Source organism: Leopardus geoffroyi, chromosome A2 (genome assembly GCF_018350155.1).
Source record: "Leopardus geoffroyi isolate Oge1 chromosome A2, O.geoffroyi_Oge1_pat1.0, whole genome shotgun sequence".
Taxonomy (NCBI): Eukaryota; Metazoa; Chordata; class Mammalia; order Carnivora; family Felidae; genus Leopardus; species Leopardus geoffroyi.
The window spans coordinates 120,026,764-120,051,960 of record NC_059331.1 but is presented as its reverse complement, the minus strand read 5'-3'; the positions used below and the strand labels follow the sequence as shown (position 1 = coordinate 120,051,960).

At 45.8% G+C, this 25,197-nt stretch overlaps 1 protein-coding gene across 2 annotated transcripts in view; it reads left to right on the top strand.

Moving 5' to 3' along the window:
* JAZF1 (JAZF zinc finger 1) overlaps positions 1-25,197 on the top strand; it is a 347,639-nt gene that overhangs the window by 162,263 nt on the left and 160,179 nt on the right. Inside the window, exon 1 of one of the 2 annotated variants that reach the window (XM_045495171.1) lies at positions 22,628-22,717. The exons of the other annotated variant lie outside the window; for it this stretch is intronic. Within the exon in view, the coding sequence (XP_045351127.1) occupies positions 22,645-22,717 (73 nt within the window). The 5' untranslated portion in view covers positions 22,628-22,644. Of the gene's footprint in view, positions 1-22,627; positions 22,718-25,197 lie in introns of those variants that run through there. 2 annotated transcript variants of the gene reach the window in all.

The following is a 25,197-nucleotide window of genomic DNA, read 5'->3' as shown; positions in this document are numbered from 1 at the left end:
GCCCTGAGTCGGGCTCTGTGCTGACAGCTCGGAGCCTGGAGCCTGCTTCAGATTTTGTGTCCCTCTCTCTCTCTCTGCTCCTCCCCTGCTCATGCTCACGCGCTCTCTCTCTCTCTCTCTCAAAAAGAAAATAAACATTAAATTAAAAAAAAAATAAAGAAGCTTGGGGCACCTGGGTGGCTCAGTCAGTTAAGCGTCCGACTTCGGCTCAGGTCATGATCTCGCGGTCCGTGAGTTCGAGCCCTGCGTCGGGCTCTGTGCTGACAGTTCAGAGCCTGGAGCCTGTTTCAGATTCTGTGACTCCCTCTCTGCCCCTCCCCTGCTCACGCTCTGTCTCTGTCTCAAAAATAAATAAACATTAAAAATAAATTAAAAAAAAAAAAAGAAGCTTGATGGCCGCCTGGCTGGCTCAGTCAAAAGGGCACATTGACTCTTCATCTCAGAGTTGCAACTTTGAGCCCTGTGTTGGATGTAGAGGTTATTTAATAAATAAGCTTAATTTTTTTTTCAATTGAGCAACTCGTGGGTGTCTGTGTACCCAGAAAACTGTCGGAAGTGAAAGCTCTTGTTTTAGATGAAAATTTTCCATTTTATTTTCAAGCAGTACAGTTTTCACTGTTTGTTACCCGTCTCTTCCCCACTGGAATGAAAGGTCCATGATGGCATGGGTTTTTGTCTGTATTTTTAGTTCACTTCTGCTTCCCCGTCACCCTGAGCAATGGCTGGCATTTAATAGACACTCTACATGTTTGTCGTATGAATGAGTGCTTGCCTAGCATTATTCACCACCACTTGATGGAGTCGTTAAGGCAAAGGAGCCGTTTTCCAATTGAGATGGCAAATCCTGTCATTATTTGTGATAATTACATGCATTGATACTATTACTCTAATATCAAATACTGTATGGACCTTAAGAATACAGCCATAGGGGCGCCTGGGTGGTGCAGTCGGTTAAGCGTCCGACTTCGGCTCAGGTCACGATCTCGCGGTCCATGAGTTCGAGCCCCGCGTCAGGCTCTGGGCTGATGGCTCAGAGCCTGGAGCCTGTTTCCGATTCTGTGTCTCCCTCTCTCTCTGCCCCTCCCCCGTTCATGCTCTGTCTCTCTCTGTCCCAAAAATAAATAAACGTTGAAAAAAAAAATATTTAAGAATACAGCCATAATGTGATTTGTACCATTTTGGAAAGTAGCAATAACACGGTTAAAGTAGATCCCCAGATAATACTCGAGTGAACTCTTTGGTCCTCGGATTTTTCAAAATCCTTCCACTTAAACTATAATAGTTCTAAGGAACAATCATTTGAGCCTACCCTAGCCTTTTTTTTTTCAAGAAGGCAACAAGCAATAAAATACCCAAAGGTTAGGAAAAAAAAGGGATGATGATGATGATTGGGGTAATTTAAATTTGGCTGAATAATGTTACTTTGCAGAGACACATCTGATACTAGGTTGTTGGTTCATATTGAACTTGGGCCTGTTTTGATGAAGGTCATTTCCAGGGCCTTTGCAGTTCCAGAGACCAGATTTTCCAATAAACCGGCAGATACGGAGGGTAGACAAAATTCCACTGTAACGTCTTTGCGATCATCTGGATTTTATAATGCAATATGCTCAGAAATAGGCTCCCCCCCCCCACTACTCAAAGATTAATTTGCAAGCTCTATTGTGCTTGTGCAATCAAGGGCTGACGCCCCTTTCTTTCAGCTTCACACCCCATACTGTAGGGAAAGAAAACGGGCATTGGGACTGAATCCCAGCCTCCCACTCCTTACATGGCCATTACCTTGGATGAGTCTTTTGCATTGATGTCCCCTACTTAAGTCCTTCACCTTAAGAAGAAACGCAGTAAGAAGAAAATGCAGTATCTGCTTTGCAGAATAGTTACGAGGATTAACTGAGATAATGTAAGTGCAGAGCCTGTTGCAGAGTAGGTCCTTGAAGACATCCTTGCTGCCTGCCTTCCCCTTTACAGCGTATGGTTTATGGTGCCCTGGATTGAAGTTCTGAGGGAAAAATGTTCTCCCCACCCCCTCCACCTCCATTACCAGTTCTCTGTTCTTTTTTCGTTTTTAGATTTATTTATTTAACCAATCTCTACACCTAACGTAGGGCTCAAACTCACAACCCCGAGATCAAGAGCTGTATGCCCTACCGACCGAGCCAGCCAGGCATCCTGCCATTTTCCTGTTCTTCAGGAGCCCTGGCATGGAGTCAAAGGCAGCGTTTCCTACACTTTTGCATTTCACGGGCCAGTAAAATTTTTATCAAAAAAACTTTATCAACATAGTCGTGCTAACTTTCCTTGTGTCAGTAAAAGACTTTAAAAAAAATGATACCATCTGTTGTCACATATCGTTTCACAAAAGATAAGGATATTTTTATAACCAAACCAGAGTATGACCTGCAAATAAAGAACTGTCCTTGACGTGTCTTGTCTCTTACTGGAGATCAGAAACAGGATAGGGACGGGCATTTAGGAACCACTTTTTTCTGGCATCCCACACAAAGAAAGAGGATTTTCTTCTTTCCCACGGAAGCAATACTACTAAGTGCGCCTTTTGTGGAACAGCCACGGAGACTGGCTTGAGGATGGGGTCCGTAGTCCTGTCCATCCATCCAGGGACAGGAGACAGTCCCCACCACACACACACACACACACACACACATGAGCCCACTCAGCTGTTACTACTTAGGGGCCTGAGTCTGTGCTGAGCCTGGGGCTTGGAGACTTTCACCAGCCCTAAATGCTCATAAATTAAAGAGTCTGTTTTGAAACATGGGTAATGGAAAAAGACACACTGGCAAATATGGGGGAAGGTGTGAAACCCATCTGGGGCAGCAAATCAAATCAGTTTCTAACCTGATGCAGTGGAAAACCGAGGTAAAGGGTGGATAGTAAGTCTTGCAGCTTCAGCCGCTCTGTAGACATCTCTTTCTAACCCGTCGGCATTAAGGAGCCACTGGTCCCCCTTTCCAATGTCGGTCATTCGGGAAAAAAATACTTTATTTGGTTCTGTTCAGTTGAGGGAACATTTGGTAAGTGACTACTAGGTATAGCGTTCTATGTTAAGGGCGGGATACTGGGTCTTTCAAAGCTGGCCCGTCGCCTTGAGAATTATTCTTTCGACAGACGCACAAATGGTAAAGGCCACTTGTGTTTGTTTAGGCTTGGAAAAAAAAAAAAGCATTTGCGTGGTGCTGGCCATCACAACACTAATGATATTGGCGCTGTGGGTCTGGTTCCCCTACAATGAGATAACGTTTTTCAACCTGCATCTCGTGCATGTGTTGGAGGCATTGCAGTCTCTTGAAGGGACCCGGGGCTCCAGCGGAGAAGGAGCCCACCGGGGGGCTCCAAATCAGGACTATTGTTGGGCCACAAGTGCCACAGACTGTCAGTTTGGTGCCCTGCAGGTGAGAGGTTTTTGTGTCGGTGCCACATTCCCCTTCTCTTATTTTCGTATCCCTCTCTGGGCAAAGATACTCTCTTGGCCCTGGTCCGGGACAGAGTCAGAAAACCAGGCTGCCTCTAAGGCTTAGAGCAGGTGGTTGAGGCTAGCTCCGGGCTCCAGAGAAGAATGATTTTTGTACTGACTTCGTCCTCCCTCGGAGCCCTCTTCCTTAGCTTCCTCTTTAGAAGTGTCTTGTTGGGGCGCCTGGGTGGCGCAGTCGGTTAAGCGTCCGACTTCAGCCAGGTCACGATCTCGCGGTCCGTGAGTTCGAGCCCTGCGTCAGGCTCTGGGCTGATGGCTCAGAGCCTGGAGCCTGTTTCCGATTCTGTGTCTCCCTCTCTCTCTGCCCCTCCCCCGTTCATGCTCTGTCTCTCTCTGTCCCAAAAATAAATACACGTTGAAAAAAAATTAAAAAAAAAAAAAAAAAGTAAATAGAAGTGTCTTGTTGCTACTGGCAACCAGATGAGATTGTAAGCTTGGGACCAGACCCAACAAAGCCTCCTGACTGGCTGTCATCTAGACCTTAAGCTAGAGGGTAGAAGAAATCCTCATGACCAGGGCGACAGTAAGTTCTGCTTTGTCCTGGCCTGACCCGCTGTACACATTTGGCCTGGCGTGATTATTAATCGTGTCCCCTTTCGCTCTGAGAGGGTGTCCCGGTGGTCTGGACAACAAAGGATCTGATCACTGTACTTGTGAGTCACTGACATATAACCACCCTGCCTTCCTCGTGGGAAGTGTGGTGCCAAAGCTCGGAAGAGTCACCGTGTGCATTTGGCTACAGTAACCCCCGCCCCACCCTGCCTCTCATGAACCTGTAGCCGCTGTGGAAGGCTGGTCTAGAATTGAGGGTTTCAGCAACTTGGCCGTAAAACTTTCCATTTCACACAAGTCCAACATCTGGTGGTGTGAGGGCCATCCAAGACTAAATATACCACCAAACCAGAAATAATGGTCTAGGAGCTGAGGGTATGGTTTCAAAGTAGAATCCTAAACCCCAGATTGGGCTCTCGACCAGTCTGCTCTAACAGACAGTATCCCCCAGCTTGCCAGAGCTAGTGTATTTTCAAATGACCTGTTTTTCTTTTTGAATCATTAAATGGTACAGTAGAATGAGTCGGAGTGTGGACACGCACTCAGATTAGAGCTTGAATATCCTTTTGGTTTTTGTGTTTTGTTTGTAATGTTTACGCGTTCATTTTTGAGCGAGGGAGAGACGCTCTTACTCACCTCTCTGCTCCAGGAGGGCGGGAACACTGTCCGTCTGGTTCCCTTCACCATTACCTCCGGCATCTAGCCCCCTTCTGGACTTATTAACAGACACCCCGAAATTCTTATGAGTGTTTTCTGAGTGAATGAGTAGTTGAAGGCGGGCTAATCATTAAATTGTCTCCCCAGGGGTTAAGTTAGGTCGATAAAGTGGTTCCAAACTTGAAAGTCATACGTGTAATAGGGTTGTGTCTACCCAACAAATTTTATTCTCGCTAACGTGGTGCACGTGATCTCTTGCATCGAGTATTATTTAGATACCAGGAGTCCAGACCTTCGGAATTCACTTCTCATTCTTCAGGTAACTTCTTGATGTCCACTCGAAGCTCCAAGTTTCCCTCATGAATAAAAACCAAATTTAAAAAGTGCTTTGAGGGGCGCCTGGGTGGCTCAGTCGGTTGAGCGTCCGACTTCAGCCAGGTCACGATCTCACGGTTCGTGGGTTCGAGCCCCGCGTCGGGCTCTGTGCTGACAGCTCAGAGCCTGGAGCCTGTTTCAGATTCTGTGTTCTCCCTCTCTCTCTGCCCCTCCCCCACTCACACTCTGTCTCTCTCTGTCTCAAAAATAAATAAACATTAAAAAAAATTTTTTTTTAATAAATAAAAAGTGCTTTGAAATTATGGCATTTTCAGAAATAGCTTTTGCAGGAGCTCGGTTGTGTCCATGATAGCCAAGGTGTGGCAATGGGAATGATTTCAGTGAAACTATCATTCTGTATATTGGGAGAAGGAGGGGAAACTAGTAGACTTATTAGCAATGCCAAGTTATCTGTGAAATCGTAGTGCTTCATGGTCGGACTCAGCTCTTCCTTCATGAAACCCTCTCAAGACCATGGTCCTCTTATCTCCCTTTTGAGCCCCTTACAGACATTTTTGTTTCTACTACTCCTTTTCGCAAGCATGAGCGTAGACCGTTATCTATTTCTCCTGCGTGTTGTCATGTATCCTCAGCTAAAGCACAGGCTTTGGGAGAACGTGGGCTTCATCTCACGTGTCTTATGATACCTCTTAGTGTCAAGCTCAGCTTTGTGTACTAAATGGGTGCTCGGTAACTTTTTTTTTTTTATGAGGAGTGAAATATTAAACAAGATCTTTCAGTTATACTACATGGAAAGATAAAACTGACCCCATATTAAAGAATATAGCAGGGGCGCCTGGGTGGCTCGGTCGGTTAAGCGTCCGACTTCGGCTCAGGTCACGATCTCACGGTCCGTGAGTTCGAGCCCCGCGTCGGGCTCTGGGCTGACGGCTCAGAGCCTGGAGCCTGTTTCAGATTCTGTGTCTCCCTCTCTCTGACCCTCCCCCGTTCATGCTCTGTCTCTCTCTGTCTCAAAAATAAATAAACGTTAAAAAAAATTAAAAAAGAATATAGCAAAGTGCACAAACTTAGCTGTGCTTTGGATAGTTATGGGTAACTTTTATTTTCTGTAATCTTCTACATTTCCCCTTTTTTCTATGGTTAAACCATCTTTTTATGATGCACGAAAAGACGTTATTTTTTTTTAAAAAGAAGGTACTTTGGGGCCCTTTCTATCATTAGAGCCTTGTTAGGAAACGATCTGGGGGCTAGATGATCTTATTGTAACATCATTTACCCATGTGTTAGGATGGTTGGGACGAGGTGGTGCTGACTTCATTATTTTAGTGGAAATTTGCAAAGGTTTAGTCTGGAAAAGCAGTTAAGGGCTGGGCCACTGCAGTGTGTTTCTGGAGCTGTGCTTTAGAACTGAGAAGTTACATAATGTGGAGAATAGGACGATAACCTAATTTTCTTAACAAATCCCTTACAACATATTTGTGTGGAGATATTGTGCAATCCTCTCTGCCTTGTCCCAGGCATTTCTTCAGCCTGGATTTCATAGGAAGTGACAGCGAGCAGGTGGGGCTCTGATAGCGATCATCCTTCATTGAGTCTGTCTCCTGTCTCTTCACTTATTATCTCATTTAATCATCGCAGCAACCAAAGGAGGCAGGTACTGTTCTTTACTCACATTTTACTGATGGGGAACCTGAGACCAGAAGAGCTTGATTCATTTGCCCAAAGTGACCCGTCATAGTGAGGCACCGGCATCCGCTGTGCACAGCCCTCTCTGCCGCACGCGTTGTGACATATGGCCCGTGCCCTCCGGTAGCCAAAATAACCTCTGGGGAGAGAGGGTACAGCGATGAAAAAGCTAGGTGGTGTTGAGTCAGGCAACACCTGGGGAGCACAGAAAAGGCACGGGCTGGTCAGGTGCCTCAGCCCAGTGCTCAGTAACTTCCGTTTCCCCAGCCTAGCCCCGCCCCCCAACTCCTGTCCTTGACCATCATGCGCCCACCGTGCTCGCACACACTCCTGCTTTTGCGGCCATCTCCCTGCACCTGCTGCTCCCTCCAGCTGCTAACAATGATCATTATCATCTGTGTGTCCTTAGTGTGTGCGGAGCCATCACTTGGCACGTTACTGCGTTCTCTCCTCAGAACTATAGTATGAAAGGAGTTAGCGTCCCTGCTTTTCAGATGCGGAAAATGAGGTTTTGAGAGCTTGGGTAACATGCTCAGATGTGTAGTTAGGAAGTAACGGGCCTAGGAATTGAGTCCTGTTGTTTCTGAATCCCCAGGCCCGTGACTTTAACCACTCTGCTGTAAATGCCTTTATGCCCGTCTTTATTTGCACCAAGCTCTCATCCGAAAACACAGACACTGCACGGAAGCCTCTCCTGGCGTCTCCCACACCAGAACTCTCCCGGCCCATGCTGGCCTTTCTCCACGTCTCCTTTGCTTTTTTGGTACCGGGACCCACATCTGCCTGCTCTTGGGCCGTGTGCTCTCTGAGAACCCCCAAATGCTTTGAAGGCAGCCAGACACTCAATACAACGTGGGATTCTGCAGGACGGAGGGATCTGGGCATGCATCCGTGACCGGGTTGCTCCTTGGGTATGGTTGCAAAGAGAAATTTAATTTTGAAATTCCGAAGAACCAGGTTATTTTTCTATTTCCTTCCTTCCTCTCTTAGATCTCATTGGGGAAGGGGGAGGGAGGGGGTTGGTATTTGAAAGCTCCAGCTGCCATTTTCATTTCACTTTTAAAACAACCGCTAAGTTTTAGGAACTCTCCTACCCGAAATCTCAGGTGCCAGATAAGAAGAACTGCTCAGCCAAGAGTTGCACGTGCTTGAAAACAGTGACATTTATGAGAAATACCAGCACTGACCCAGTCGGAGCCCAAATGCCAATGTCTCCGGCATACGTGTTCCTTGATACTTGAGCAGCTACCTTTCCTCACTTCTGTTTCCATGGTGTGAAAACAGCGAGCCTGTGGTTGAAACAACATTTGAAGTTTTTTAAATGCTGCAAAATTGACAGATGGTAGTAATATTAATATGCAGGGCCGTTTTGCTTTGGGGCCACCTAAGTGTCATGATATTTGCAGCCACAAGATGTCAGTATGGTATCAGTCCTGAGTGTCAGAATTCCTACTGGGCTTCCCTCAGTTTATAAATCATAACAGGAAGACACAGTCAAGGCCCTGGGATTGCCTCACCCCTTTCTTTCTGCTGCAGTATTAGCCCACATACTGCCTTTCCTATTAATTTTCCCTGTGCAATTTTCCATTGGCTCACACCTCATCAGGAGGCTTTTCTTAGCCCTCTCTCTAAATTTAAATACTTTCCTAACTCCTACTTAGGTCACAAATAAGCTCAGGAATCCCCACCCCCCCCCCCCCACTCTGGTGTTCTCAGCGCTTGAAAAAATGTGCAGAAGGATGTAGGTGACAGCGTAGTTTTGTCTCTCATCCGAGAGGGGGGGTTTAAGTAGTTCAGGATGGGAAAAAAAATAGTGTCTCTAGCAATTGTACCGTTGGGGGTAGGTTTCTCTCTTCTCCCCTCCTTCTCTTTCCGCAAAAGCTTAACCTGGAGAGAAAAACGTTAGGAGCTTGTGTAAACGAAACAAGGGAAGCTGGTGCTCAGGGAAGAACACACATGCTGAGGCCCTGGTGTGCTTCTTCTTTTTTTTTTTTTTTTAATTTTTTTTTTTCAACGTTTATTTATTTTTGGGACAGAGAGAGACAGAGCATGAATGGGGGAGGGGCAGAGAGAGAGGGAGACAGAGAATCGGAAACAGGCTCCAGGCTCCGAGCCACCAGCCCAGAGCCCGACGCGGGGCTCGAACTCACGGACCGCGAGATCGTGACCTGGCTGAAGTCGGACGCTTAACCGACTGCGCCACCCAGGCGCCCCACCTGGTGTGCTTCTTTAATCTTCACCGTGAGGTAGGAGGTCTGTTCGCCCCTTTTTTTCTGATGCGGAAAGATGGACTTCTCTTTCCCGTAGCCCGTTACCTAGTAACTCGGAAACTGGTGGCACCACCTGGATTTGGACCTGGGTCTGGTTGTCCCCAGAGCCTGTGCCCACCGACAGGCTGATAACATCACCCTTGCTCAATGGTGTGTAGCCTTTAAAAAAAAAAAAAAAAAAAAATCGAGGAGGAGCCTTAAGAATCCCCTGCATGCCCTGGACAGCAAATATGTTAAGTCCTGGCCACACAGAAGATACAATGTTGTGAAGAATACAAAGACCCCATTAAATCTGTTTTCTGCTCTCAAGAAGCAAATTAGGTCAAGGAAGGAGACAGGAAAGGGCATGTATACACAGGTCGATAGAAAACAATCAGAGGGCAGTGACATTTCCTTGTAATAGTGGAGGGATGGGAAAGCAGAAGGTGAGCTCCAGTGCAGGGCGAGCTCCGGTCCAGGGCGAGCTCCAGCCCTTCCACGGGCTCTTTATTAGCTCAGCCTTAAATAAATCTGCTAAATGAAAAGAGCGTTGCTAAGGTGGCCTCTACCCTGACATTCTGTGGTTCTAAAATGGAATAGGAGAAGGGGGACATAATCCAAGCCGGTAGAGGTTGTCACCCATGCATGGCTTTGTAAACCAGACACGGTAAGATTATGCTTAATCCTCTCTTTAGGTGGTCTGGTGCGGGGAGGACAGGTGAGAGCAAGACAGGAGGGCCGGCATGGTATGGCCGGACCGGCTCCAGTGTCCCAGTCCACGGCTTAGATGTGCAGGAGAGCAGATCTGAAGCTTCTGGAAAGATTTGGTAGGGGAAATAGCAGAGCGCTTCTGGAATATAACTTTAGAAGTACTGTGTCAGTGTGAAGAGCTTGGCGAGGATAAACAGAGGAGCCACAAGGATGACTGAACATTTGAAAAATAAGACCTGAGAGGAGAGGTTAGAGAAACGGGGGTTATGTAACCTGGAGCTCCTCAGAGGTGACTTTGGCAGGCTTCTTCGAGAACAGGACTCTCAGTATCTCAGTACAGGGAGCCGGCACTGACCCTGTTTGTCCATATCGAGTGAGGACAGACTCCGGCCAAGCCATGAAAATTTTAGATTTGATCGGCGGAAAAGTCTTCCCTGCGTGGCAGCTGGGAAACATGGACGACATCGTGGAGAGAAGTTTATAGAATTTTCTTTTCTTCCTTTCTTTAAAAAAAAAAAAAAAAACAGAATACAGTAGGCCCTTTTTCTAATTATCTGGCTGGAGGATAGGCGTAGCCTGTCACTGTAGAATATTTTGTATCTCCTACTGTGAATGTTTGGCCTGAGGGGGACTTGATTGGCCCAGAGAATATGAGGTTTCATACAGTACTGAATCGCGGGGCGCCTGGGTGGCTCAGTGGTTAAGCATCTGACTTCGGCTCAGGTCATGGTATCACAGTTGGTGAGTCTGAGCCCCGCTTCGGGTAAAACACGAGACCTGGGTGAGCCCTGCTTCTCTCGGCCCCATGTGGGATCGATTCCCGCCCCCCTCTCTCCACCCCTTGCTCACTTGCGCCCTCTCTCTCTCTCAACAAAAAAATACAGATATAGACATAGATATACTGTTTATAATAATGGTTTCTGGAGAGGATGGCCATATAAATTTTTCTGATCTGCAAACACTTTGGGCAATGAAAGGGGATGCTATTAATAAAACGACATTGTCCCCAGCAAACAGTAACACATGGTCACCCTGATTCTGAGGATATGTTGTTAGAGTAATTTTCTTAACATACAAATCTCACGTTGTCTCCTGCTTCTGTGGCTTCCCATGGCACTTACGGTAAAACCCACACTGTGTTCAGTGTGCCACAAGGGCCTGTGTGAGCTGGCTCCCGCCCCTCTCTGGGCCCTGACCCTGCGCTCAGTTCCTTGAGCACACTTAGCACACGCCCACCTCCAGGCCTTTGCCCATGCTGTGCCCTCCACCGGGAGCCTCGCTCTCCCCGTCCCTTTGCCTGGCCGGCTCCTTGTCATCCGTCCCCTTTCTCCAGACAACCTTCCCGACCTCTTTGCTGTCGCTCTCCTCATCCCCCTGAAAGGAACAATCCAAATGACAGCCCTACCTTAGTTTAAAGCTAGGTTCTCTTTTCTGCTTATTATGGATCTTTGATAAGAAATACAGTTGCTGAGAAGTCTGTTTTGCTTGCTGTTTGCTATGAGCATTGTGAGACCTTTCCCCAACCTGCTCCCTTCAAAGAAATGGCCACACATTGACATTCTTCCCTATTGGTTATCTTTGGCTGTCTTCCACCAAAACGTACACACCATGAGGGCAGGAATCACATCTGGCCAATTCACTGGTGACATGTCAGTGCCGCACTCAAGCGCCCAGGAAGGGGGGGAGGAGTGTGCTCCATCCATGCGGCCCCCGTGACTCACCACGCATGACCCCACCGGGACCGATTAATCTCCCGACTTTCCTTTGCAGCCAGAAGTGCTAAGGTTCGAAAATAGGAATCGGCTGCTTTATAGAAATTCTCTCGTTCAGCCGAATTGGCCGCACATTTAGAGTACACAGCCCTGGGCTCACAGACGCCCCAAACAAACCCCTGTCCTTCTCGAACGTGGGGTACCTAGCTGGGGCGGCAACACAGAACCGTCAACCAGCTTAAGTAATGGTATATTTGAAGTGCCAGTTAAGAGATCAGAACTGTCCTTCCAGCTTCCCAACCTCCGTTCTAGGTTTCTTCCTGACGTTGTACGCGTAGTTGTGTGTACTCCCTTATTCCCTCATTGGCGTTTTCCCTTCCCAGAATGTGGGCTCCACCCTGAAGGGATTTTCAGGACCCGGCACATAGTAGGTGTTCAATAAATATTTTGTAGCGAAAGAATGAATGGGGTGAAAGAAAGCAGAGAAACCCTGGCTGCATTTAGGACTTTAATGGGCCCTTTCGGGCTAGGTTGGATCTGACTCCACTGTGGGGTAGAGGGAGAACAGCTCAGAGTGGGATAATGGCACAGGTGAGGGAAAAGAGGAGCCAGTAGGTACAAGATGCCGACTTGTGTGGGGTAGAGAACAAACCGGTAAGTTTTCAGTTTTATTTATTGAACTCCCAAATGATGTTCCTTGCCCTCCCCACCCCCCACCCCCCCCCCATCCTCACTCATTTGGTCTGGGCGAGGCCCAAGGCAGAGGTGTCGGGGGAAGGCTGGCCGCCACACACACATTCCTTGGTTTTGGCGCTGGAACAGCCGAGCGAAAATAGCCAGCCTCGGGAACATGTGGGCAGCCGGGAACGTCCGCGATTCCAGGGATTAGAATGCAGTGTACGGGCTCTGCCCAGGCCTCTCGGCCCCCTTTCCCCTGCATTCCCATCCTGGCGGGTTCACCACCTGTTTCTAACTCCTTCGGAGGTTGGAAAACATGAGAACCAGTAGGTTACTTAATTTCTGCAACATCAGGAGTTCTGGCCTGGCATGGAATCATTCCTCAGTTAGAGAGGCCCCTGGGGCAAGGGAAATGGGTTTTACCCCTGACCAGATGCAGTCCGGTGTGAAGCAAAGAAGCTTGGTCTGAAGGCACAGGTGGCCCTCTGCCATCACAGTGCCTTGAAATTCCACCACTCAGTCCACTCCCGTGGGCTCAGGGCTCTCCCCTGCCCTCGCTAAACCGCCACTGCTGTTGGAGGAGTAGCATCCTAAGGCAGCCCTCAGCTAATAGTTGAAGGCATCTAGCTGGACATCGGGTCCAAGAGAAGGTGAGTATGACAGAATTTGGAAGAAGGGCGGTCGGTGGGAGAGGCCAGGCAGAGACCGAAGCGGGGGCAGCACCCGGGACCAAGTTCACGTCCTCCACGGTTTTCCTCCAGGGATAATCCTGAGGTGTGTGGCGGGTGGTGTCCCCTCCGTGGTGACAGAGCCAGCGGTCCGCAGGGACTCAGACTGAAAGGATCCGAGGCGGCTGTCGGTGAGAGCGTGTGTTTCAGGCCTGCTTCCCGCACAGCGGTTTGTCTAAACAAACAGCAGTCCTTTTCTGGGGGAGAAGGGAGTGTGTGCACATGTAATTTGTACGGTGGCCAGTTGCAAAATATTTTAAATTATGGAATATTTAAAATATTTAAATTTTAATATTTATTAAATTTTTATTTAAATTTATTTAATTTTTATTTATAAATTTATACAATTATATTATTTATAAATAAATTTATAAATTATATAATATTTTATATAATATTTATAAAATATATAAAATTCTATAAATGAAATTTATAAATTTATTTAATATGTATTAAATTTTAATATTTAAATTTTAAATTTAAAATATTTAAATTATGAAATATTTAAAATATTTCAAAAATATTTTAAACAAATAGAAAATAATGCAGACACCCACCTGTGTATCTTGCAAATGTCTCGCTCAGGACAGCAGCCCCTAATTTGTTTAAACAGCCTTTTATTTTAGAATAGTTGTGGGTTTTTTTTTTTCCAAGATACAGCACACAAGAGCAGGGGAGGGGCAGAGAGAAAGAGAGAATCCAAGCACGTTCCATGCTTAGCTCAGAGCCCAACGCGGGGCTTGATCCCACAACCCTGGGATCGTGACCTGAGCCGAAATCAAGAGTCAGACACTCAACCGACTGAGCCACCCAGGCGCCCCAGAATAGTTTTAGATTTACAGACAAATTACAGACGGTATAGAATTCTATATTCCCACACCCAGTATTCCCATATTACTAATATCTCACAATGCTGTGTAGTATATTTGTCACAATGATGAACCAAATTGATAACTAACTGAAGTGCATACTTTATTCATTTTTGTCCCTTTTCTGTGCCATCATCCCACATTACGGTTGGTCACTATGTCACTTCATAGAGCCACGATGTTGCTGTGGCCGTATATACATGTAATGTTTTATAGTCATCGCGTGGGTAAGCCCTCCCTCTTTATGCTTCCTTTTGACAGAGGTCATGTTCAGAAGCCAGAGTTTCCTGTTTACTCATGCTCTAGAACTCCTCACAGCTTAACTCTTTCACAACCCACACATATTGGGTTTCTGACCCCCAGATCCATGACCACTAGCTAGGATCCATATCTGATAACTAGATATGGAGGGAGAAGCCCTGGCGGGCTAGGGTCACAATTCCCTTTGTGTCTCTGTTCTGTGGCTCATGTGACTGGAGAGCGGTGGTAAGGGCTGGCGATAATACCTCCTTCCCATTTCTGGGAACCAGTAACCAGTGCGGTTGTGGGAAAACCTAATGCACTGGGCATTTTCTTTATTCCTTACCTTTGTCTCTTAAGAAAGAAATTTCTGAACTGAGAGTAGTTGGAGAGAGAGAGAGAGAGAGTGTGTTTTAAGTAATTCTAGTACAGCATCTATTTGGGTGGCTATTAGAAGCTTTGGATTTTAAACCACTGTATTTTTACAGCTGTAGAATCTAGTGCTTGAGTTGATTTAACAAGCAGCCGTGGGTTTGTCTCCTGGCCTAAGCCTGCCACTGGTGCTCTGGGAAAACTTGATCTTGGGCCTATTTCTAGGAAAGTGTTCTGTAATTTTTTATTTAAATGCTGATGGGTTTATATTGTTCTTACTGGCTACGCCTTGATTCTGAATGGCAGTGAGCACGTGACAGATGATTCAGATGCTTACGCCTTGAAAATTAAAGCTGTTGAATTGGAAGTCCGGAGGGGCGGTTTCCTGGGCCCTGGCCCGTGGCTAGCAATCGGATAGGCTTACAGACCTGCGCCGTCCCTCCACGGTCCTTGGCCACACGATCAGATGCCTGCAACCCGGGTTGTCACGTGTTCCTGTGGGTCCCCGGAGGTTACTAGGCTGCTTTGGTGGTTTTCAGTGCAGTGGTTCTAGAGGTGGGATCCCGAGACCGGCAGCATCTATGCCACCTGGGAGCCCTTAGAAATGCCGATTCGCAGGCCCCAGCCCAAAGCTCCAGGATCAGAAAAGCCCTGGGAGTGGGGCCCAGCAGTCTGAGTTGTCCCAGGGCCCTCCCCTTGATCCGACGCAGACTTAAGTGTGCAAAGTTCTGTTACTGGAGAACCCCGTGCTAAATGCCCCTCCTGTCTTTACCCCCACTTTTCTTTTCCAGTCATTGGGCAACCACCTTTTTATTTATCTAATTAATGTGCAGTGAGCAGGCTCTTCGCTGGGTGCCATGGTTGGCCTGCCTGGGGTGGAGGAATCAAGGGTGAACGAGCCACAGTGCCTGTCCCTGCGGAGCTGGACCACAGGCGTGGTTTGCAGCCCTGGCTGCATATTAGAATCACCTGAGGAGCTTTTAAAAAGCCAGGTGCCTTCACTTAGTGGGTCTTTCATCCCAGATCAATTAAATCGGAAGCTCTGGGCAATAGCCAGGTGTAGACTACATTATAAAACTCCCCCAGTGAGAAACGCCGGCCCTGTGCGAGAGAAAGCCAGTCAGGCGGTTTCACACAAGATGGTGAGTATGAATGTGAGGTTGGTGGTCACCAGAGGGTGAAGTGGGAGCAAATGGAGGGGTCACTCTCCCCGAGGACTGAGCTGGGGGGGTAATAAGTCTGTGCAAAGCGTTTCTGAAAGTCTTCTTTAAAGGAAAGCTGAAAGAAAGGCAAAACCGTGGTTTCACTATGGATCCACGAGTGATTGCAAAACGAGTTGGTGGAGGAGAGCCTCAGGAGACAGGCTTCCTTCTACAATGTTCCTCCCCCTGTATACGTCTCAGTTCTCAATGACCGTGGACTCAAAGGGGCCTGCGAGGCCACACCCGAGGTGGATGACATGGCCTTTCTTTCATCCCTCATTCCTTCAGTGGAAATGCCTCTTCAGACTTGGTTTGAAGACCACCTGGACCCCTAGAGCCCACACTTGTGTTTTTAAGAGGAAGCAGCTCAGGGATAGAACCCACGTCCTTCATTGGTCTTCAGTGGCCATCCTATCAACAACACAGTTCTTCCCAAGAATTCTGGCCTTTCTTTCCACGCTTTTGCTTGAGAGACTTTTTTTTTTTTTTTCTTTTTAGAGAAGTAAAGGGGATGTTTGTATAATAATTCCTTATTCATGAGTCCCTCCTTTTTTGATTCAGAAGGTCAGGTGGGGAGATTTAATGTGAAATATTAGCTGTCTTTACCAATTGCTGTACCCTGTTACCATGCTGTATGCCAGAAATAGAAGCGACCTGTTTTCAATGACAGATCAAAATTTAGTGCTCTGTTGATGGTCCAGAATGAAGATTTTTTGACACAGCGAATGAAATACATACCAGCGCATTTCTGGTTGTGATTTAGCTGACCAAGTAGTTCAGTTATAATTATATTATTTTTACTCCTGGAGATCATTACTCTGAATGAAAAATGCTTCAGTGTCCAGACTATTAAGACGTGGACGGTGAACATTATTTAAAACAAAATTATTATTTTTTCTTTCTGGACGGTTAAACAGCTTTATGAGCATGTGAAGGCTGGAATATGGTTGTTAGCATTTAAAATTAAAGGAAAACCTGGAAATGTTGTTTTGGTTTCAAAAATAAACTTGATTGTCAGTTACTGTATGCTGCTTTCCAGGTCCTATCTCTTCTCATCTCTTAAGCCCCTGATAATGTAATGGGGAGACACGTCTAGTAAATATACAGTCGACATAAATCTGAGGACATGAATATTATAAAAGGGCATTGAGGAGAAGGGTTGTGGGGAACAGGCTGGAAGGCCTTTGTGTATCATTTTTTATGAGGGACAATGCTCCTTGGGATTGAAATATGTTTTAATAGTAAGTGTAGGTTTGATCTGATCTCTGGATCACTGTGTTGTTGTTTGTTGCAAATATTTCCCTGGGCTGTGATTACCAAGGTGTTAGAAGAGCTTAAAATGTCCTCTAACCCTCAGGTTTAAAAGGCTCATTGTTTATAAGGGACAAAGATGATGTAAACACCCAACAAACTGAATAGTGTTCTCATTATGATCCTTGCCTGCCTGCCTGTCACATAAGAAAACAGAGGCTGACGTTTGTTGTGTTTAGAAATCCTCGAATGAATAAACATTTTAAAGAGACCAAGTAGATGAATTTTACCTCCTCTTTAATCACACCTTTTCATGCAATAAAGTGATTAAATTATTCTGTTGGGCAATGCATTTTAGAACCCAAAAGTTAAAACCTAGACTTCATTAGGACTCGTTGAACTAAATCTGAAATGTAAACTTTCGGGAGGCTCTAATTGAATAGATTTAACCTATATTTATGGAAAGGAGAAATCTCTGGGTGATTCTTTTTTTTTTTTTTTTTTCTCTTCAAGGACCTTTCTTAAACTCTGCAGGTCTCTTGTCTGTTGACTTGATTAATGAATATTTTGCTCACTAAAATTGGCCATTAATTATTTCCTTGGGTTGCAGCAATAATTACATCTTTCAAGTAAAATCTAATTAGCATAATAAGCAGAAAACACCCTGCCAGGTGATGGGGGATTGTGGGAGCTAGTGCGTCACCGCTAGAGATAGCTGGTTCACCACACGGTAAGCAGTGGTCATGAGCCAGCTCCCAGCAGTTACATTTAGCAGAAATAGACTAGCGCACCCCAGAATGGGAATTTAGATGAAGTAACTCTGTAGACACCATTGTTAGCAAATACTACCTTGTGATATACAAGCGTGATGCTATTAAATAATTAATCCTGTTACCTTTCGTTCATTTGTTGATCTTTTCACTCATCGGTTCTTGCCAGCCTCGTGGCTAAGTGCTGGGCACAAAGAGAAACCGGATGCAGGCTCTGAAGACGACCAGTCTGTGGGGAACGTAAACATTTGAAAGTGTTATTCATCCTTTGACTAGATGTGTGTGCTGAGGCGAACTCTACCAGGTGGTTTCCCAGAATGCTTTGGAGGGAAAGTACCTTTGTGGTAGGCTTTGGGGGATGAGTCTAAGGATGACAGCAGAAGTGGGGAGGAGGTGTTTGAAGTAGAGGAGTACAAAGTCTTACCAGCAGGCTCCTTCTCTCTCCTTTCACCCTCTAATCTCTTACTGGGGCTTCCCACTGGCGACCCCGACCAGAGGGCAGAGAGTCTGGGGGGACCAGCTCAGGGCACAGAACAGGGCAGAGAAGGGCAGGCAGTGGATCTGGAGAGGTAAACAGGGTAACCCGAACAGCAGGGGTGGGGCGTGAACAAGGTGCCTACAGAGACTGGGCAGGAGTTGGCAGTTGCTAGAGGGTAGGGTGCATAAACTAAGGAAGAGCAGTTTGGAGCCAAATTGTGAACGATCCTCTCTATATTTTAACTAAGTCTTTTATCCCACAAGCAATAAAGAGCCACGTGGAGGGGTGGGCTTAAGGCATGATATTGATTCGTAATTTAGCAAGATTAACATTTTCATAATTACCATTTGGCGCCCATCAGTGGATCCTAAAAGCAATTTAATGGATTGTCCCAACATTTTAAAAGAAGTATTATCCGTGCATTACATGTTGCATGCAAATGCAGCGTAGTAAAGTTGCGTGATGTTTTGTGAAACTTTTGCATATTTCTGTGTGGGAGGTGTACTGATTATAATTTAAAATCTATGTCCTGTATGTTGCAGTGCAGATATTGAGAAAACCCTGAGCTAGACTGTCGGCTAGAGTGTAGAGGTGGATGAAGTGGAGGAGAGAACGACGAACAGGCAGCGTGGCTGTAGATTTCAGCAACAAACATACAGTTAAAAAAAAAAATACTAGATGTTATCTTGGCATTCCTACTTAAAGCCATTCCTTTTTAAATATCTTTATGATATTGAACCCATATCCAGAATATTAAACGTCATCTCAGATAAGCCGAGAAAATCCATCAGAGTCTTTCCCTTCCATTTTTTTTTTCTGGAGCCCAGCTGATAGTAATGTTTACCAAATCCCCACAGTCCCCCGAGCCTCTCTGAGGAATCCGATGTCTTGCAAGTTCCTTTGATAACGTCTTTTACTTAAGTATTACAGAATCTTGTATTTGGTTTGATGTGCGATAAAATCATTTAAATGTGTCTTGGTTTATAAACTGAAGGGCCTTCCTTTTTATCTGCAGAGCAAGTTAATTGATCACACTGTTTCTAGTTAGTCCCAATGGCTTTTAATACGCTCAGCTTGAAAGCTAGCCAGTAAGTTCTCAGTCTCTTCTGAAAAAGCCCTGTGGCTCTTTGGAAAAGCAATTGGGAGAATTTCCTGACTCTTCCAGGAGAAATTAACACAGGTGCCTATGCACACTCTCTCGAAGCTCCAGGGATGGCAAAGAAAAGAAAATGAAATCTAAGTTCTTTATACAAATGACCCTGGTCACTATTTTAACGTATATAGGTCAAGCCTTCTCTTCTCCATACAGTATTTGCCAGAGAGACCAGTAAGTATGTGGCCGCACTAGGTTATTCCTGCTGGAGAAGAACTTCAGGGCCACTTTGGGTTGGCAGCTAGAGGCTGGGCCTTGGAGTTTGCGGTAATAGTTCGATTAAAATGCAGGATTCTCACCCCAAGATTGTGAGGGTGTGGTGCACTATCATTCTCTCCATTTCACAGCAAACTAAACGCTGTGGGTTAGAAATAATTCGAACTAGGACTAGAATCTGTGTCTTCTGGTTCTAAGACTGTGTTCTTTAAGATCAGACACCCAGAGGAGGAACTGAATAGGAGATGCGGGTGTACTGACCACATTGACGCCTACAGGTTCCAGTTTCCATCAAAATTTGTCCCTGTGTTTCATTGCTTCCAAAGCTTGCCACTGCTTTTATGCAGAGCATTTCGTTTCTTTTCGTTTCTTTTCGTTTCTTTTCGTTTCTTTTCGTTTCTTTTCGTTTCTTTTCGTTTCTTTTCGTTTCTTTTCGTTTCTTTTCGTTTCTTTTCGTTTCTTTTCGTTTCTTTTCGTTTCTTTTCGTTTCTTTTCGTTTCTTTTCGTTTCTTTTCGTTTCTTTTCGTTCCCTTTCGTTCCCTAGAGCTGCAGGCACAGTTTGCTGTGGGATGGGGCGGGGGCGATGAGAGGGAAAGCCGCTTAGCAATTTAATTTGAGAGGACCAGGTGGTGGTCAGGGTCAATGGCATGCACTTGGAAGTCAGGCCTGAATCTGCGGCTTCGTCACCTAGTTGTGGGACCGGGATCTTTTCTGAGCCTTGAATTTTCCTTTGGGAAAGGGATGGGGGAGAGATTTCCCTTGCAAAGATCTTACAAGGACTGCCCATTCCGTATTGGTTCATAGTAGGTATGTGCTAACGGTTGTGATACCTTTTATTATCAGTTGTTATCACTACTTAAAAACAGTCGTTCACAAATGTAGTCCACGATGTACACAGTAAATGCTTTCAGACCTGACTGCCCGAAATAATAGTAACAGCTATGATTTATTAAGTACTTAGCATGTACCAGCCACTGTGCTCTGTGCTGTGTATGACTTATCTCTTGTAATCCTTATAATAACCTCATAATGCGTAGAAACTATGAGTCACTGTCTTCCATATCAGACAACTTAAACTTGGGCTGTGAAGCTTGCTCAGATGGCACAGTAAGCAGCAAAACTGTGCCCGTAGCTACCACATGATGGTGCCGGTCTAATGCAAGTAAATCTTAAAAAACCAACCAAACAAACAAAAAACAGGAAGTCCACAGTTGCTTCCCAAAAGTCCCTCCACAAAAGCCAAGGAAGCCAGGAGCCATCGGCCAGGTGTCAGGGCCATGCCAGGGGCCCAGATTCACACCATCACAAGATGGATCGGAGTTATACCCCAGCACACATCCCCCATCATTAGCAAGTAGAATGAAGGGGCCGAGCCTGCATAGAATGGGGAAAAATGAATCCCTGACAACTTCATCACCTTGGTGGCCCATGAGCCTGCGTGCTGCGCTCCTGGCTGCAGTCTGGGCACAGAGGCTGCGGTGTGTGGGATCCCATTGCCAGCCAGCCAGGCAGAGCTCCGCCAATCAGACCAGGTCACTAGGTCCAGATCATCAGCTTTGTCTCCGTGCGTGCGTGTTTGTTTATTTGTTTAAGGACTGATTCAGCTTCCCTGGAGGATGAGAAGTAAAGAGGGTGATTCCTTTTGGCAAATCCTTGCCTTAACTGGCTTCCAAAATGCAAAGCTAATATGCTTGGTTGTGACCTGGGCTTGTATCTGAGGTGAATAATGACAGTGCAGGAAAACCACACTGGTCGGGCCAATCAGAATTATGGGAAAATCTGAGCTGCAAAATCATTCAAGTGATGCAGTCTTATTAATTTTAGGACCACACTGTGAAGAAAATCAATGACACCCCCCCCCCCCTTCCAAAAAAGGTCCTGGTCAGAAGTCTTACCACAATGCTCTCACGAATAGATGAAAATCACTCACGATTCAAGGATTATTGCTATTTGGTTGGTTGTGATTTGGTTTTAAAAATACTTGAAGATATTAACCTGTCAACATAGTTATTAAGGCTTAACACTTTCTGTATAGAAAGTAAAAGAGGGGAGACCAGAGTCCAAGGAACTCTGAATTTAAAAGGTTTTGCTGGATGTTGGGCTTATTTATAAAACCTTTGAGTCACTTTCAATAATTCATTGCCAGTTTCACAGTTGCCTTTTTAGTTTGGGGAAAAATGCAAACTGTTTGCTTTAATGACTTTCCCAACCAGTTCTGTATCCCTTTCCTGATTTCTAAGCCATCTCAGAGTCTATGTTAGTGATTTTCAACCCCAGTGACCTATTAGAATCTTTGGAGATGGGTCCTGGGCATCCAAATTTTTTTAAGCTACCCAGGTGATACTAACATGCAGTTCTGGCTGAGAACCATTGGTCTCTAGGTACTTGGTGATAAAGAAATGAAACCAAATGATACCAACTTTTTATAGGACCCATAGGCATCAGGTTTCACAACTGTAGCATGGGGGTTTCTTCTCAGCTTAGACCTTTTCCAACTGGCTCACCACCGTATTCATCCCTGTCATTTCTTTAGAGCCCTTCTCTGTATTTAAATCATAGAACCTATAGAAGCAGTGAGAGATTCCTACACTTAGCAGAAAAGCAGATACTTTTTATACGAGATCATTTTTATTACTGATCAAGAGAAGTGAAATCCTCACGGGTCTTGAGAACTGGGGCCCTTTTTGGGGGGGGGGGAGAGGCCTTCAGTGCCCAACACCCAATAGTTGCCATATATTTGGCTTTCTGTAAATACCAGCCATTTTAATCTTGATTTCCTAATTGGGACTCACTTCCTTATCAACTTTTTCTCCTGTAGAATCCAAGCTTGTCCTAAATTTATGTTTTGGTCAAGGGAGAGGGAAGGAAATTTCTTCAGGTGCAAACGGGAGAGATGTCCCCGTTGATGTAGGTTTCAGGTGAATGCAATTCATGGTGTGAGAGCTGCCCTTTAAAGAAAAAAAATTTCGGCAGGTGGGGGTGGGATGGGTTGTGGGGGGGAGGGGTGAAGAGGAACAAATGGGAACAGATCTGCATTAATAAATATTCAGACTGAGTCCCACTCTTGTGTCAGTGTTTGTAGGTGGTGGTATTGGGTGATGGGAGTTGTGCCTACTCTCATTTTTCACTTTAATTGCTTGCCTGAAAAGATCCTGACAGCTTCAAAGGTTACTGCTGGTTGCATTGTTCATAACTCAGAAGTAATACGCATGTGCAATTTGCTTCATTATTGCCCACTAATAACCAATTCTGGAGAAAGTCCTAAAGCCACCAACGAAACTATAATTTGACATGACGGTTTCCTCCTCCTTGTTCTCCCATTCTTTATCCCAGTTAGAGAGCCACAGATGCTGCGTTGATGCAGGTATGATTTTACTCTGATTTTCCTTCCATGAATTTAGTATGAGAAATTCTTAAAGATTTTTTTTAATCCAAAAAAAAAGGGGGGGAGGGCAGAACAAAAAATATTTAAAGTTTCAGATTAGAACTTCGGGTCCAACGAAACTAGCATTCCTGTTATTTTGTGCTCTGGTTGATTTGGTTTGGCTGCACATAGCTCACGAAAACGTTCCAACATAAATGGCTTAAGTGGAAGAGTTTACTTCTCTCACTTTCAAGAAATCTAGAGGTGGTCGGTCCAGGAGTGATATGGGGTTCATGGGATCAGGGCTCCAGACTCCTGCTGTGTTCCTCTGCCAGGTGTGACTTCCATTCCCAGGATTCCCTCGAATCCAAAGTAGGTGCAGCAGGGGCTCCAGTTATTCTTCCAGCCAGCGGGAGGGGGCAATTACCCCCCAAAGAAAGGTGCCTGCTTTTGAGGAGGCTTCCCAGACACCTTACGTCCTATTGGCCAGGACTCCGTCAACATGGCTGCTCCCGGAATGCTGGGAAATGTGGGCCTCCACCAGGCAGCGGTGTTCTTGACCGAACCACAGAAAATGACTTGGATGGCAGCCAGCAGTTTCTGCCACAGTGTGTGTAAATGATGAGTTCTTAGGTTTCCGAGGCATCAATCTGCATCAATCTGCATCAATCTGTAAAATGGAGTTAATCCACAACCGTGCCGAGTGTAATTGCAAAATACTTCATGGGCTGAAAAATTGAGTAGTCGTTACACCTAACACTGCTTATTTAATTCCCCCATTTGCGCCGTAGGGCAAAAGTACTATCTTGATCAGGCTTTTACAGATGGAAGAATACTAAGAAGTGAAAGAGGTTTATACAGCTAGTATTGAACTGAGGCGGTTTGACTTGGGTGGGCTCGCGTTAGAATCCTGAGCAACACCAAGAAGCGAGAGCAGGGTGACTGCAACGGCGAGCCTTAGAGACTCCGGTACCAGATCATGTAAAATACTGGGGCTCTGGGCCCTCTGTGACTCGGCACCCTCAACTCCTGCTGTACTTCCTGTGAAAGGTACCAGTTACTCGGTTTCTGGTGCAGTACAACCTCTGGCTTTTCTTGAAACTGGAGAGGATTTCTTTATCCCTGGTAGGTCCTCCGTCAAGGCTTACTGATTAGCTGGCTGAGTTCTGTGATAACCAAGTGTTTAGTCAGAGCTGGGTCTTTACTGTGTATCGTGGTTTCGAGGGACCTGCTCTGGTTCAAGTGCCTGCTGGAATGTGTGGCCGTGTGATGGGATCTTTAGCACTCCGTTTCTGTCTGGCCAGGCTTCTTGGTCCTGCAAAATGTCTCCCCACACATCAGAAGCAGACCTCCCTTTTTTGTGTGTCAAACCCTTTTCACTTTCGAATTACTTCCTTGCTTTTGATAATGAGGCGCTCCGATCTATACTGTAAGAAAAATTGTGTCTTTCCTTTTCTACTGTCACCAGATCTTATGTTGCTGTGTTCTGCTTTCTCCCCCATTCTCCACCCCCGCACCTCTCCCCCACCCCCCACCGGTTATTCTTCTAAAACACAGACCATATCGGTTTACATCTTCAGCTGCTCTCACGTTGTCCACAGAATGCAGGCTGAACCCTCCGAGCATTTCAGACCTTCCAGGATGGGGGCCACATATGAACTGCAAGAGAGTTCCAGCCACACTGGATGTCTGGCCAGGCTCTGTGCGTGTTCATCTGCTCCAACTGTTTTCTATTGACTCACCATTTTTGTGCCTTTGCTGCCTGGAGATTTAGTTCAAAGCTCGTGTAAAATTTTCTTTCAAGAACTTTCTCTGATTCTCAGAGAATCCTGCTTTGTTTCCGCAACAGTTGGTAGGATTCTCTATACTGGCCTACAGCACAGTCTGTCTTGGGTTATTATTAACTGTGAATTATGTCATTTTTCTTGCTCAGTTGTGAATCGACTGACTTAGGATGTCCTTTGAGCAACTAGCATAGGGCAGGAGTTCAGCATGTATTTCTTGAAAGGAATTCCATTTCTTTGTTTCCATAAAGAGCTCTTCTCCAAGTTCAAATAATCTCTGGTATCCTTCTTTTGCACCTTCTTAATAGCCTTCTGGCCTCCTGATTCAGACAACAGAAATTATCATCCACAGGGAACAGAGGGGCAACCATTCCATTTCTTATAATATCCGTGTAGTTCTCGGCATTGACACTATTGACATTTTAGGCCAGATAATTCTTCGTTGGGGGGAGGGAGAAAAGGGGGGTGTTGTCCTATGGTGCGCATTGCAGGACGTTTAAGCAGCATCCTTGGCTTCCACCCACTAGATACCAGTAGCACCCCCCACCCCGACCCTCTTGTCTCCAGGGGAGACATTACCACACATCCCTGTGGTGGTACAGAACCCCTGGTCCAGAATCTCTCAGTAAATGTCCTGTAACTAATGAATATGGCTCTTCAGCCCCGCTGCCTTTCCATAGTACCCATAGACTTCTT